The sequence below is a fragment of the Eumetopias jubatus genome, unplaced genomic scaffold, assembly GCF_037043125.1.
Source record: "Eumetopias jubatus isolate StellerSeaLion01/CBP00866 unplaced genomic scaffold, mEumJub1_p1.0 scaffold_6, whole genome shotgun sequence".
In the NCBI taxonomy this organism is placed as follows: Eukaryota; Metazoa; Chordata; class Mammalia; order Carnivora; family Otariidae; genus Eumetopias; species Eumetopias jubatus.
Genome location: NW_028274812.1, coordinates 120,583,851 through 120,599,163, shown reverse-complemented (window position 1 = coordinate 120,599,163; position 15,313 = coordinate 120,583,851). Strand labels below are relative to the sequence as shown.

The 15,313-nt window shown below is 49.3% G+C and overlaps 1 protein-coding gene across 1 annotated transcript; it reads right to left on the bottom strand.

Moving 5' to 3' along the window:
* Nucleotides 1–1,877: 1,877 nt before the first annotated feature.
* On the bottom strand, nt 1,878–13,858 carry LOC148164145 (mamu class I histocompatibility antigen, alpha chain F-like). Its single transcript, XM_088023771.1, has 5 exons — nt 13,810–13,858; nt 3,525–3,857; nt 3,356–3,469; nt 2,725–2,761; nt 1,878–1,953 (listed from the first exon to the last, which is right to left on the bottom strand). Exons 1-5 carry the CDS (start codon nt 13,856–13,858, stop codon nt 1,878–1,880), a joined length of 609 nt encoding a protein of 202 aa, XP_087879897.1.
* Nucleotides 13,859–15,313: the final 1,455 nt, after the last annotated feature.

The following is a 15,313-nucleotide window of genomic DNA, read 5'->3' as shown; positions in this document are numbered from 1 at the left end:
AAACTGCAGTGGACAACAGCTGGGTCTCACCAGGTGGCATCCGGGGAACGAGAGGAGAATTCCCATTTATTAGCCCGGTGGTCCTTGGGCCGAGCCTGAGCGCCTACAAAGCGCCAGATCGAGCGGCAGCCTCACATCTGTGCTCCAGGACCGGCGATGAGTCGCTCTTTCTCCCTCCCCCGCCCCCAGCACCCGAGCGGCCTTCCCACAGGAGAACTGCCCGGTCAGGGCCTTCGGAGGAGCCCGCCTCCCTCCTCCCTCCGCCGAAGAGGAGGACCTGTTTTCCCCACAGCCTTCCAATGCGACCCGGCCCGAGGCTCCGCCAGACAGGGGGCCACACGCGGGACCGACTCACGACCCGCTGACAGAGGCTGCCACTGCACATGAGGCGTGTGACAGGTGACGTGAGTGGCAGTGCAACCCCAGGCCCACGGACGGCTGCAGCGGCCAGTGTCCTGCCTCGGCGGACTGCCGCGCGTGCGGGGACATCTGTGCCCACGGCAGGGCCGGGCTTGCGGTGGCAGACGCAGCCTGTCGCCCGACGGCGGCTCCGGCTCCGGGCCGCGCGGCTAACCTGTTTCGTGCTGGTCCCCCAGCTACACGGCACCTACGCAGAAGATGCCCGCGCGGACGCGTGTGTGTGCGCGCTACCTGTCGTCTCAGGTGGAGCGGCTCGGGACCGCAGCCTCAGCTCAGAGGAAGGGCTGCAGGGAGCAAGCGTCCTGACTTGTGCGCCGTCCCAACTGCGCCCCGCTCCCTGACGCTCCCCGACGACACCTGCAATGAAACAAGGACGTGCATCTCCCACATCACACCGCACACGACAGCAAACGCCCTCCCTCCTCTTTACGGGGCGGGGAAGAGACGTAAATGCGGTTTAAATGCCCCTCCCGCCCTGGCCTGCTCTCCCCACGACCTCAGCCGCTCCCCATCCGACTGAGCACCAGGCCCACTCGGGGGGCCTCTCCCCAGACCCACAGGCTCCGAGGATTAGGCACAAGGTCAAGGAATCCCCTATTTAACAAGCCCCACAAGCAAGGCTGAGGCACAGCCACGGGGGAACCCTAATCTTCGTTCCTGCTGCTCAAAGTGTGCTGGGAAGACCAGCAGAAACTTCAAGGTCTTCCCCAGACGCGAAGCGCACATGTCCCGTCTGTGGCGCACGACCTGCGGGAGTGGGAGTCACGGAGCGACCAGTGTGGAGCACCTCCCCAGTCCAGAGGCACTACCTTTACTCTGCGGCCGCCCCTCCTCCCTCCGCAGCGCGCCGCCTTCCCTCCCTCCCTCCCTGCTCTCACAGCACCTCCCCTGCACACCAAGTGCATTCCCATTGTCAACAAACAGCCATCCTCCTCACAGGTGCTCTTTCCCAACCTAAGAGAAGAGAAATCGAAGGAGACTCTGCTGCGTCAGCAACTCCTTGACTTGGGGCTGGAGCCCGCACAGGGTCAGTAGGGCAGAGCCCGGGCTGGGACATAACAGCAACTAATTGAAAATGCGAGGTCCAGCATGCCCCCTGTCTGCTAATCCAGAATCTGTTTGTCTGAGAAGACTGGGCAAAACATGGAAAGAACAGCCGAGCCACAGAAGGAAGGCAAGTCCTGAATGAGTGTGAAAATAACCTCTGGATGCTACAGATTCCCCGCACGGGGGCTGCACTGGGCCTTGGGGAGACAGCGCTGGGCCAACCACCTCCTGCCGCTGTCAGACAGGAGACACCCGAAGCTCAATGAGACCAGACTCCTACACGAACATGAAAATAGGCCTAATCCTCTACAGAAACAAAGGAACAACAAAGAAACACCCAAAGATGGGCCGAGGGCCCAACCCAGGCCTGAGCCGAGGCTGACCCGGCCACGCAACGTTGCTGCCCACGGTCAGTCCTGCAGGCAGGACAAGGTCTGGGCGATGTCCGAGTGTCTGTCATCCCAGGTCCCGGAAGGACAGGTCCTCCTGGAGGGACAAGGACAAAGGAGCAGAGAGACTCCGCACCTGAGCAGGGACCTTGTCACACCCACGTTGAACTGAGCACCAACTGCGCACGAGGCTCCTCCACACGAGGCTCCTCGCAGCCTTTGCCTGTCCCCACCCAGGGCAGACCCAGCACCCCAAACGTGCAGATTCTGGAAGCTGCTCAGTGCTTCCATTTATTTCTTCTCTCAAACGTTAGGAAGCCTCTCCTTTCACTAACTGATCCACTCCTCGTGACAAGAAATGGAAAAAACCCAATTCGCCTCCAGAGTCCTATCTTCAACAAGGAAGTAAGAAGCTGTAGCTCAGTGTAACAGGAAGTAAAGACAGGGAAGGAGATGGCCCACTTGCCCTCGGCTGGAACACGAAAGCGGATGAGGAAAGAGAACACAGGTCGGTCGTGGCGGGCAGAGGGGCGCAGTCGTGTGCGGAGGGGGGCAGTCTCCCCACCTCCTCACATTACGTTAACAGGAACACGGACACATTCAGACGCCCTTTGCAGAAAGAGAAATCGGGGGTGTTGATGTCACAAGGTGGGAAAGTGAACGCATCTTGCGTCGCTTGTCCCCCACAAGGCTGCTGGCTCACACGGTGAAAGAAAAGAACCGTGAACAGATTCAGGTCAGTCATATACAGGTGGACTTTCTCAACAGCCCACCACATGCTCAGAGCATCCTCCTCAAAGAAGCCCCGCTACCCAGCCATGGCCCCTTCCCCCCTCCCCTCCTCCCGTCACGCCCTCTAGGGTCTCACCTATAGGAGCAGAGAGAGCCCTGGGGACTGTCACTGCCTGGGGCAGGACAGACAGACTGTGGTCAGACTCACAGGAGATGAAACCAAAGGAGGAGCTGTGGGGTGGGTGAGCTCCCGAGGGGTCCCGTCTACACCGTCTCAGGGTCTCAGGGATCACCCCCTCCATACTCATGGGCAGCCTCAGCTCAACTCCTTCCTCTTCCACCCGGGAAAGAAAACATCCCATGAGATGCCATGGAGGAGGCAGGGCCCGAGATCCTAGACGATACGGATAGCCTGGACCACAGGGAAGTTTCCTGAACTGTCACTGCAGGCCTAAGGCAGGATCAGGGACAGGAAGAGAAGAGATGGCAGGGCGAGACCAACCGTCCTGGTGGAGTCTGTCCTCAGCAAGGACCTCGCCCTCTGACCTGTGACTGCTGGGAATCGGGTCCATCACCACATTCACTGGGGTGATTAATCTGTCCTTCACTCTCACCTGTGCTTTACTACAGTGACTGTAGCCACGAGCCGCACGTGCGCGAGCACATGTGTGGGGACAGCTCTGCCCACAAACAAGCAGGACACACTTCCACCTGGGCTTGAAACACTGCAGAAGGACAAGAAAACGCGGAGCACCCCCTTTCCCCACCTGAGCTCTCCTTCCTCCACGTGACAGCTCCAACCACCCTAGCGCCGGTGACCACAACGACAGCCAGACCAGCCACGATGCCCACGACAGGAATTGGGGGCCGTGGAGGGGACTCTGGGAAGAGAGGGTAAGGAGAGGGCCCTGTCCCCGCTCTCAGCCCTGACCCTACTAACATTCTCCACACTGGCTCCTCCAGGAGCCTCCAAGCCCAAGTTTCCCTCCTTACACCGTCTCAAGGTGAGGGGCTCGGACAGCCCCTCCTGCTGCACATGGCACGTGTATCTCTGCTCCCGTCCAGGAGGCACCACCACGGCCGCCCACTTCTGGAAGGTCCCCTCTCCTGCAGGCCTGGTCTCCACAAGCTCTGTGTCCTGGGTCAGGTCCTCCCCATCCCGCTGCCAGGTCCGGGTGATCTCCGCAGGGTAGAAGTCCAGGGCCCAGCACCTCAGGGTGACCTCAGGTTCAGTGATGGGATGGTGGGAGACATGTGTCTTCAGGGGATCTGAAGAGAAGGGTCAGAATATTCAGGAACTTAGGGAGGAGTTAAGATGGCGGAGGAATAGGAGACTCAGATCATCTGGTCCCTGGAATCAGTTAGACGGTTATCAAATAATTCTGACACCCATTAAATCAATGGCAGATCTGACACAAGAAAGCCTGCAAGTCTACAAGCAGAAAAGCGACCACAGTTTGGGCGGTAGGAGGTGCGGAGACGTGAATCCGAGGTGACTATCGGAGGCTATGGCAGAGCGGATACGGCTTGCTTAAGGAGGCCACCGCACAGTGTTCTAAGCAGCAGAGCGCAAAATCAGAACTTCTAGAAGTCGGCTCCAGTGAGGGATGTCCGGGCTCAAAGGTGCTCAGGTGGCGGAGTGGGGGCGGAATCCAGGTGGGACAGTGTGGTCTCCGAATCCTGGGCTCGCATGAAGAACTAGGGTGCCTAGAGCGGCGGAGCTCCCAGGCGTCGGAGCGGGGAGCCGGCTGCAGTCAGCGGGTCTAGGCGCCGGCTTTCTGCTGGGTGTCGGTGTTGCCGTAACCTGGGAACTGCTGCACAGTCGGCAAACCACTCTCCAAGTAGGGGCCCAGCAAGCGGGAGAAGCACAGGAGACCCCCCCCCACCCCCAGGAGGAACCGCAGGGGGTCACGCTGCGAGAGTCTGTCCAGTTTGGAGTTTTGAAACTCGGTCACATACCTGACATAAAATCGCTTGGTCACAGGCTGGGTGAACACAGAGTTCCGAGGGAAAGCAGGGAGACCACAGTGATTGACTGCTTCTCGGTGTGGGCTCACTGAAGGGGGGGCGGGGGGTGAATTTTCAGCTCGGGGCTAGAGAGCAGGGCGCAGCCATATTGATCCTGGGCATCAGAGCTGGAAACCTTCGGGGGCGAAGCAGCGCCACCCGGTGGAGCCCAGAGCTGCTTACACTGCGCCCGGCCTCTGCCAGGGAGGAGCAATTCCACCAGGGCAAAGCCCCCTGACAATCCGCGAAATACGCCCCTCCCCCAGAAGACCGGCAGGGACAACTGATCATAGGGGCTGCAGAGCTTCAGTTCTCGGGGAGGCCAGTATATAGCATCATGGGTTTTTTTTATTCTCTAGTCCTTCAGTATTATTTTTTGTTATTTTCTTATTTTTTATTTCTTTTTTATTCTTTTTAAAGTTTATATTTACATCATATATTTTTTAACTTTTTGTTTCCTTCCATTGAATTTTATTTTATTTTCGTATATATATGTTTGTCTTTCTTATTTGCAGATCTAGTTTCTTTTAATAAGCAGACCAAAACACACCAAGGATTTAGTTTTCTGTTTTGTTTTGTTTTTTGTTTATTTCTTGTTTTGTTTTTTGTTTTTGTTTTTTTCTGGTTTGTTTTTTTTTCTATTGTCGTTGTTATTGTTGTTTTTTCTCTCATTCTTCTATTCTTTTTGGACAAAACGATGAGATGGAGAAATTCACCCCAAAAGAAGGAACAGGAGGCAGTACTCACTGCCAGGTAGTTAATCAATACGGATATAAGGAAGATGTTTGAACTAGAATTGAAAACGATTATAAAGATACTAGGTGGGCTTCAAAAAAGCATAGAAGACACTGAGAATCCCTTATTGTAGAAATAAAAGAACTAAAATCTAATCAGGTATTAAAAATGCTATTACTGAGAAGCAGTCCCAAATGGAAGCAATAAAAACGAGACTGAACAGGACAGAAGAGTGAGTCACTGACACAGAAGACAAAATGTTGGAAAATAAGGAAGCTGAAAAGAAGAGACAAAAGAAACAATTATATCATGAAGGGAGACTTACAAAACACAGAGATTCCATAAAGTGAAATAATATCCATAATATAAGAGTCCCAGAAGATGAGGAGGGGAAGAAAGGAGCAGAAGATGTATTTTAACAAATTATAACTGAGAACTTCCCTAATCTGGAGAAGGAAACAGGCTTTCAAGTCCAGAAGACACAGAGAACCCGCTCGAAATCAATAAAAATAGGTCAACACCTAGACATATAATAGTGAAGCTTGCAAATTTCAAAGATAAAGAGAAAATCCTAAAAGAACCTCAGGACAAGAGGTCCTTAACCTACAAGGTTAGACATGTAAGGCTGGCAGCAGACCTGTGCACAGAGACCTGGGAAGCCAGAAAGAACTGCATGATATACTCATGGTGCTAAATGAGGAAAATATGCAGCCAAGAATACTTTATCCAGCAAGGCTGTCGCTCAGAACAGAAGGAGAGATACAGAGTGTCCAGGAGGGCGCCTGGGTGGCTCAGTTGGTCAAGCGACTGCCTTCGGCTCGGGTCATGATCCTGGAGTCCCGGGATCGAGTCCCACATCGGGCTCCCTGCTCAGCAGGGAGTCTGCTTCTCCCTCTGACTCTCCTCCCTCTCATGCTGTCTGTCTCTCATTCTCTCTCTCTCTCAAATAAATAAATAAAATCTTTTTTAAAAATTAAAAAAAAGAGTGTCCAGGAAAGACAAAAACTAGAGGAATTTGTGAACACTAAACCCGCCATGCAAGAAATATTAAAGGAGATCCTTGGAGTGGAGAGAGAGCCCAAAAGCAACAAAGACCACAGAGGAGCAATCTACAGGAACAGCGACTTTACAGGGAATACAGTGGCACTAAATTCATATCTTTCACTAATTACTCTGAATGTAAATGGTCTAAATGCTACAATCAAAAGACATAAGGTATCAGATTGGATAACAAAAGAAGACCCATCCATATGTTTCTTAAAAGAGACTCATTTTCGACCCAAAGACCCCTCCAGATTGAAAGTGAGCGGGTAGAAAACCATTTATCATGGCAATGGACATCAAAAGAAAGCTGGAATAGCCATCCTTATAGCAAACAAACCAGATTTGAAACCAAAAACTAATGAGAGATGAAGAAGGACACTATATAAAAGTGTCTATCCAACAAGAAGATCTAACAATTGTAAATATTTATGCCCCTACCTTGGGAGCAGCCAAGTATATAAACCAATTAGTGTCACAATTAAAGAAACTCACTGATAATAATGCAATAATACTAGGGGACTTTAACACCCCACTCACAGCAATGGACAGATCATCTAGGCAGAAAATCAACAAGGAAACAAGGGCTTTGGATAACACAGTGCACTTCACAGATATATTCTGTGAATAATATATATATTCCAGTTATATATATTCCAGATACATATCTCCAGACAAAACCCCACTAAAAAGGAGAATTACAGACCAATATGCCTGATGAACATGGATGCAAAAATTCTCACCAAGATGCTAGCTAATAGGATCCAATTGTACATTTAAAGGATTATTCACCACAACCAAGTGGGATTTGTTCAGGGAGGTTCAACATGCACAAATCAATCAGTGTGATATACTACATAAATAAAAGAAAGGACAAGAACCACAGGATCCTCTCAATAGATGCAAAAAAATGCATTTGACAAGATACAATGTCCTTTCTTGATGGAAACTCTCCACCATGTAGGGATCGAGGGACTATACCTCAATATCATAAAAACCATACATGAAAGACCCACAGTGAATATCATCTTCAACGGGGAAAAACTGAGTTTTTCCCTAAGGTCAGCAACACAACAAGGATGTCCGCTATCACCACTGTTGTTCAACATAGTACTGTAAGTCCTAGCCTCAGCAATCAGCCAACAAAAAGAAATAAAAGGCATCCAAATTGGCATAGAAGTCAAACTCTCACTCCTTGCAGATGACATGATACTCTATGTGGAAAACCCAAAAGACTCCACCAGAAATTGCCAGAACTCAGCCAAGAATTCAGCAAAGTGACAGAAGATAAAATCAATGCACAGAAATCAGTTGCATTTCTATACAGTAACAATGAGGCAGAAGAAAGAGAAATCAAGGAATGGATCCCATTTACAATTACACCCAAAACCATAAGATACCTAGGAATAAATCTAACCAAAGAGGAAAAGGATCTGTACTCTGAGAACTAGAGCACTCATGAAAGAAATTGAGGAAGACACAAAGAAATGGAAAAATGTTCCATGATCATAGATTGGGAGAACAAAATCGTTAAAATATCTATGCTACCTAGAACAACCTACACTTTCAATGCAATGCCTATCAAAATATCATCAACTTCTTTCACAGAACTGGAACAAATAATCCAAAATCTGTGGAACCAGATGGAATGGTTCCAGAAAAGACCCCACATAGCCAAAGGAATGTTGAAAAGGAAAACCAAAACTGTGGCATCACAATTCCAGACTTCAAGCTCTATTACAAAGCTGTAATCATCAAGACAGTATGGTAGTGGCAGAAAAACAGAGACATAGATCAAATGGAACAGAATGGAAAACCCAGAAATGGGCCCTCAACTCTGGTCAACTAATCTTCAACAAATCAGGAAAGAATATCCAGGGGAAAAAAGTCTCTTCAACAAACGGTAATGGGAAAACTGGACAGCCCCATGCAGAAGAATGAAACTGGACCCTTCTCTTCTACCATACACAAAAATAGACTCAAAATGGATGAAAGACCTAAATGTGAGACAGGAATCCATCAAAATCCTTGAGGAGAACACAGGCAGCAACCACTGTGACCTCAGCCGCAGCAACGTGTTGCTAGACACATCTCCAAAGGCAAGGGAACCAAAGGGAAAAATGAACTATTGGGACTTCATCAAGATAAAAAGCATTTGTACACAAAGTAAACAGTCAACAAAACCAAAAGACAACCGACAGAATGGGAGAAGATATTTGCAAATGACATCGGATAAAGGGCTAGGATCCAAAACCTATAAAGAACTTACCAAACTCAACACCCAAAAAACAAATAATCCAGTCAGGAAATGGGCAGAAGACATGAACAGACATGTTTCCAAAGAAGACATCCAAATGGACAACAGACACATGAAAAAAATGCTCAACATCACTTGTCATCAGGGAAATACAAATCAAAACCTCAATGAGATACCACCTCACACCAGTCAGAATGGCTAAAATTAACAAGTCAGGAAACGACAGATGTTGGCGAGGATGCGGAGAAACGGGAACCCCTCCTACAGTGTTGGTGGGAATGCAAGCTGGTGCGGCCACTCTGGAAAACAGTATGGAGGTTCTTCAAAAAGTTGAAAATAGAGCTACCCTACGACCCAGGAATTGCACTACTGGGTGTTTACCCCAAAGATACACATGTAGTGAAATGAAGGGGCACATGCACCCCAATGTTCAGAGCAGCAATGTCCACAATAGCGAAACTCTGGAAAGAGCCCCGATATCCATCGACAGAAGAATGGATAAAGTAGATGTGGTATATACATTCAAGGGAATATTAGCCATCAACAAAATGAAATTTTGCCATTTGCAACAACATGGATGGAACTGGAGGGTATTATGCTAAGCGAAATAAGTCAACCAGAGAAAGACAATTATCATATGATCTCACTGATACGTGGAATTTGAGAAACGAAACAGAGGATCACAGAAGAAGAGAGGAAAAATGAAACAAGATGAAATCGGAGAGGGTGACAAACCATAAGAGACTCTTAACCATAGGAAATAAACTGAGGGTTGCTGGAGGAGACTGGGGGGGGAACGGGGTAACTAGGTGACGGACATCAAGGAGGGCATGTGATGTAATGAGCACTGGGTATTATATAAGACTGATGAATCACAGGCCTGTACCTCTGAAACCAATAATATATTATATGTTAATTAATTGAATTTAAATTTTAAAATGTTGAAAAGAATTAAAATAAAAAGATAAAAAGAGGATTCCTAAAGTTTGAGAGAGGAAATAAAGGGAAGCGCTGAGAACCTTCCAGGGTCTGCATGTTTGCTGTGCTTCTTCTGGGGGTGGGGACAGGAGAGGCCGTGAAGAGCCAGCATGGAGGGGACTGTGCCCAGCCCATGTTCAGTGCATCCTGGGCTTTGACATGGTCACTCCTCTGCTGGGTCATGATTGCTGCTCCTTTGTCCCTGTCCCTTCAGTGAAACCTTGTCTCACCAGGCCCTGGGGTCACAGGGACTCAGATCTCTCCTGTTCCAGGACCCTGTGCAGCAAGAGCTTCCTGTGACCAGGGCAGCCTAGGCTCAGGCCTGGGGCAGGACTCAGCCCCCCAGTTTTGCATGTCTTTTTTTGTTTGTTTGTTTGTTTCTATGAAGAATGAGGCCTGTTCTTCTTGGGTACGAGTTCTGGTCTCACGTTTCTCCGGTATCTCCCGGTCTGGAGCAATCACATGGGTCCTTTGGCTTCTTACTGTCCCCACAAGGCAGGGAGCCCCTCACACAGGAGTATCTGTGCAATTGAAAGATGAATTTTCAGACCCATCCATCTCTTCTCCTGCTTCTAGGGATGTCTCTTTCCATCTTTTCCCCATCTTTTATCAAAGCAGATTCTGGAGTTAGAGATAGGGTCTGAGAGTTTCTCATCCTTATTAAATTTCAGTTAGTTCCTATCTTCTCTGCTCACCTGCCTGTCCCCCTGCCCTTGGCTCTAGTGATCCTTGTTCTGGTTCTGCTCCTGATTCATAGAGTGATAAAGCAGGGTCTAATCTGAATTCACATTTGTCTGGAATACATGACCCATAAGCCTAGATAGAACTTTTCTGAGGGGAGAACTCTCAGCGTTTCCTGTGCTGTGCAGGAGGGATGGTGTGGGAAGGAGGACGTGGGGACGTGGAGGAGACCGCCACTGGAGAGGAGGGTGGTAGCTGCCACGAACAGCTGTGGCCTGAGGCTCATCTAGAAGAGAGGGGTGCTCTAGGCGGATCGTATCTCCAAGTGATAACTGAGTGTCGGACACAGGAACTCTACCGTAGCCTCTAGGACACCTTAGTGAAGTCAAAGCAGACAAAATGGGCCCCCCCTGGTGGGGCATATGTTCTGGAGTGAGGGGCAGGCTGTGTGCTAGTAACTAGGAGGTCTGGGGGGAGCTCTTTCCAACCGGGGAAGACCCAGTGCACACGCACTAGGGCAGGAGCGTGTCCTGTGTTCACAGAAGGGCAAGGAGGCCACTGGGGCTGGAGCAGAGAGCAGCTGAAATGACATCAGATGTCCAAGCCTTAGGATCTTAGAAGGGTTTAATTCTAATATCCTTGGGGGGCTTATTCTTTTAAGCATCCAACTCTTTTTTTTTAAATTTTTATTGTTATGTTAATCACCATATATTACATCATTTGTTTTGGTGTAGTGTTCCATGATTCATTCTTTGTTCATAACACCCAGTGCTCCATTCAGAATGTGCCCTCCTTAATACCCATCACCAGGCTAACCCATCCCCCTACTCTCCTTCCCTCTAGAAACCTCAGTTTGCCTTTCAGAGGCCATCATCTCTCCTGGTTCATCTCCCCCTCCGACTTACTCCCCTTCATTCTTCCTCTCCTGCTATCTTCTTCTTTTTCTTTTTTCTTAAAATATGTTGCGTTATTTGTTTCAGAAGTACAGATCTGTGATTCAACAGTCTTGCACAATTCACAGCGCTCACCGTAGCACATACCCTCCCCAATGTCTATCACCCAGCCACCCCATCCCTCCCACCCCCGACCACTCCAGCAACCCTCAGTTTGTTCCTGAGATTAAGAATTCCTCATATCAGTGAGGTCATATGATACATGTCTTTCTCTGATTGACTTATTTCACTCAGCATAACACCCTCCAGTTCCATCCACGTCGTTGCAAATGGCAAGATCTCATTCCTTTTGATGGCTGCATAATATTCCATTGTGTATATATACCACATCTTCTTTATCCATTCATCTGTCGATGGACATCTTGGCTCTTTCCACAGTTTGGCTATTGTGGACTTAAGCATCCAACTCTTGATTTCAGCTCAGGTCATGATCTTGGGTTCCTGGGATCCGTCCAGCTTTGGGCTCCACACTCAGCTGGCGAGTCTGCCTGAGGATTCTCTCTCCCTCTCCCTCTGTGTCTCCCCCCCACTCTCTCGTGCACGGCATGCTCTCTCTCTCTCTCAAAAAAAAATTAGGAGACTTTTGAGTTTATCTGAGTGAGGTGTGGATTTACAAGAAGGTTTTGAACAGATGATCTACCTGTAGGACTTCTCTTAGAGGCATCTGTTTGCTGCTGTGCAGAATCGGGAGGTGCAGGGCGAGGGACCGGTAGGGAACCCTAGGAAACCCACGCAGTGTCCCAGGAGGGAGATATGGGCATATGGGCTGTACGTCTGGGGTTGAGGAAGGAAGTTAGTAGGAAGTGATCGGGTGCTGGAGATATTTAAAGATGGACTTTGCAGCATTTCCTAATGGGTTAATTCTAGGGTGAGAGAATGAGGAACCAAGGAGGACGTCCAATATTTGAGACTTCAAGTAGAAATGTGGAATGCCTTCTGTGGAAATGGGGAAGACTCTGGAAGTAAAAACATTTGGGGAAGCAGCATCACAGGCATCAAGTTTAGGAATGTGGAATCTGGGATGTCTATCAGAAATGTAAGTGACATTGGCAGTTCGATACAGAGTGCAGGGTAGGAGAAATATCTAGGTTGGAGACATAGATTAGGGAGGTGACACCATGTAAATGATGATTAGAGCCTTCACCAGCGATGAGGTTACCAAGGGGGTGAGGGCCATAGAAGAGAAAGGAACAGGACCAAACCCTGCACTCCTCAAAGCTAAGCAAGCTGATCAGAGTGCGCACACCCAGAGTGGACTGCACAGTCCGGTCTGCATCTAGAAGGCACATAGACCAGGGAGGCCCACCCTTGAGTGTGCACAGGAATCTCCTGGACTATGAAGATCTAGACAGTCTGGAGTAGAGCATGAGATTCTGGGTTGATAACAAGGTTGGTGCTGCTGCTGCTGGTCTTCAGATCCCACACCGAGTAGCAAGCACATGAAGCAGGATCCCCACATGGCCGTGCATCAGCCTCTCCTGTAGGGCTTATTAAGTAAGTGATTCCTGGGCCCACGCCCAACATTCTAAGATTTTAAGTCCGGGGAGAGGCCTGAGTATTTTGTAACAAGGCCGCAGGCAATCCTGGGGGTCCTCTGGACAGGGAAGCATGAGTCATTGATGAGAGCACTCATTGTGGGAAGGGGGCTTACAGCCACACTTATTCGGTTTTTTTGTAGGAAGAAAAATGCAAGGCATGCCGGGAGAAATATATTTTCTCTCCTATGGGGCACAGGCAGGTGGCAGAAGGAGGAGCTCAACATAAAGAAAAACTGATTGCTAAAAGAGTAAACCTTGAATGTTCACACACACACACACACACACACCCAGGTAACTGTGACACGATGCAGGTGTTAGCTAACTCTATGGTGATGATCATTTTGCCATTTATCAGATCAAACGGTTTTGCTCATCAAACATTTAACTCATCAAATATTATGTGTCAATTATATCTTAATAAAACTGGAAAAAATTTGTAAATCTGTCCTCTCTAAATGTATTCCCTCATGGATTTCTCACTCCTTGTTTCAACAACAAAGTCCAAGTTGCTTTAATTGAAACTCTATATATTTATAGGGAAATATATATACCTAGGAAGATATGCATACATATAAATTTCAAATAGAATATGTAATATAACATACACTTATATTTAATAAATATTTAAAATATTTTAGATAAAATGATATGAAATATAAAATATAAATTATATTTCTACATTACAAATATACATTTGTAGGGAACTATATGTAGCATGTGTATATATAGTTAGAATATTGGGCGTCATTTTATTTCCCGGAAAGCCACACAAGATGCCCGAGGCTGCAGAGCCAGGAAAAGAATCCACCACCCCACCCTAGGTCAAGGCCCAAATAGCAATCACTGCCCCCGGTGCTGGGCACAGATCCCGCTGTTCACATCACTGCACCTTGAGGCCAGGACTGCTGTCGCTGCCGCTCCTGGCAGCTGGATGACACGACAGCCACTCACGCCACCTGTGCCAAATGCATGCAGCACTGTCCCAGTTTCCCTGTCACCACGTCCTGGGTCAGAGTCTGGCTTGTGCTCACCTGACTGGTGGAGCCTCAGGCCCTGTCCACCTGCAACAAAGTGTGACATCCCGACTCTGATCTGGATTCCTGGGGAGTGACCAACACCCTTGGACTTGACCTCTTCATTCAGTCTGGTCTCTGCATTTCTAGCCACAGGCCTGCGAAAGGCCACGCATTCAGGTGGTTCCCAAAGTCACCCCTGTTGTAGGCAGACTCCAAGAGGGCTCCAGTGTTCCGATCCTCCAGTATTCATGCCCTTGTGTAATACCCACTTTGGGAACAGAAGCTGGACATAGTGACTCGCTGGTGACACATAGAATAGGGTGAAGTCATGCAGTGAGTATTTGGGATCGCCAGGGGACAAGGTATGAGGAACCTGGAGTCAACTGTCTCAAGGTGCGCTGTCCAAGGCAGCCTCGGACATACAGAAATCTAAGAGCGGATTTCTGCCGGAACCCCACGACAAGTGACCCTGTGTTCCTTCTCCATCTGAGGGGATTCTTCTCAGGATCTCGACCTCCACAGCCACCACCCTCAGCCAGGAGGAGGAGGAGGAAAGGTCACCAGCAGGGATTCTCATCCTGGCTGCAGTGAACAGAGGAATTCTGGGAAAAGGACGGGAAGGGAAGGGAAGAAACACAGGTCCCCAAATATAACAGCTGGTGAGCCACCCCATGCCTCCAGGCACCCCCGTGGCTACAAAGATGAGAGAACAGTCTCCAGTCTCTCTGGGCTGCCCCTGGGGCCCAGCTGTCCCTTCCTCCAACACAGAGAGTGTCCAGGGAGCCCACGGTGCTGCCCCCTGGTGTCTATCTCTGCTCATCTCCAGGACAGACCACCATGGCCACCCCGTCCTGGAAGTCCTCTCCTCTCCATAGACATTAGTTCAGGGTGTGCAGCAGAAACCCAGCTAACAGTGGTGTAAGCGGGACAGCAGCTTGTGTGTGCGTGTCCCATGTGTGAGGCGAGCCGTTCGGGGCTGTAGGGCCGCTCTGCACCACAGGGCTGGTGCCAATGCCCGGGGAAGTTCCCTTATTAGCATGACCCAGGGCACCTAAGACTATGTCCGTGGTCCGTGAACAGGGCAGGGAGAGCAGAAAAAGAGGAAGCTTCCCACCTCTAAGGGCAACACCTACTACCTCTTTCTGCATCACCATAACGGCTGGAATGTAGTCACACAGAGAAGGAAACCTCAGGGGAGGCTGGTGAATGAATCTATTTTTAATCTGAGTGACCATGTGCCCACATGAAATCGTGAAGACAGAAATCCTGCTTTCTCTTTACAACATGAATGTCAAGTTCCTACCATCCTACTTCCCTTCCTCTCACTCCAGCTGCGAGGCCGAGGAGGGAGCTATAGGCAGGGTGGGAGGAGTGTCCTGAGCAGGGGTGAGGCTAGACTTCGCCTCCCCTCTCACCTTGGAGAGCAGGCGTCACCAGGAAGTCAGTCGGAAGAAGGCAAATCAGGGACAGCAGGGTTGGAAGGACATGAGTGGTCACCCCAGTGTCTCTCAGGCCCACA

Bases quoted from the DNA above. Each gene is read 5' to 3' on its own strand.
- LOC148164145 (XM_088023771.1), bottom strand. From the start codon at position 13,858: ATGTCACACTTTGTTGCAGGTGGACAGGGCCTGAGGCTCCACCAGTCA. The intron at 3,858-13,809 runs GTGAGCACAAGC...CCTTCTCTTCAG, and splicing joins CCTGAGGCTCCACCAGTCAG to ATCCCCTGAAGACACATGTC. The intron at 2,762-3,355 runs GTGGGGAAAGGG...GTCCTGCCCCAG, and splicing joins GTGGAGGAAGGAGAGCTCAG to GCAGTGACAGTCCCCAGGGC.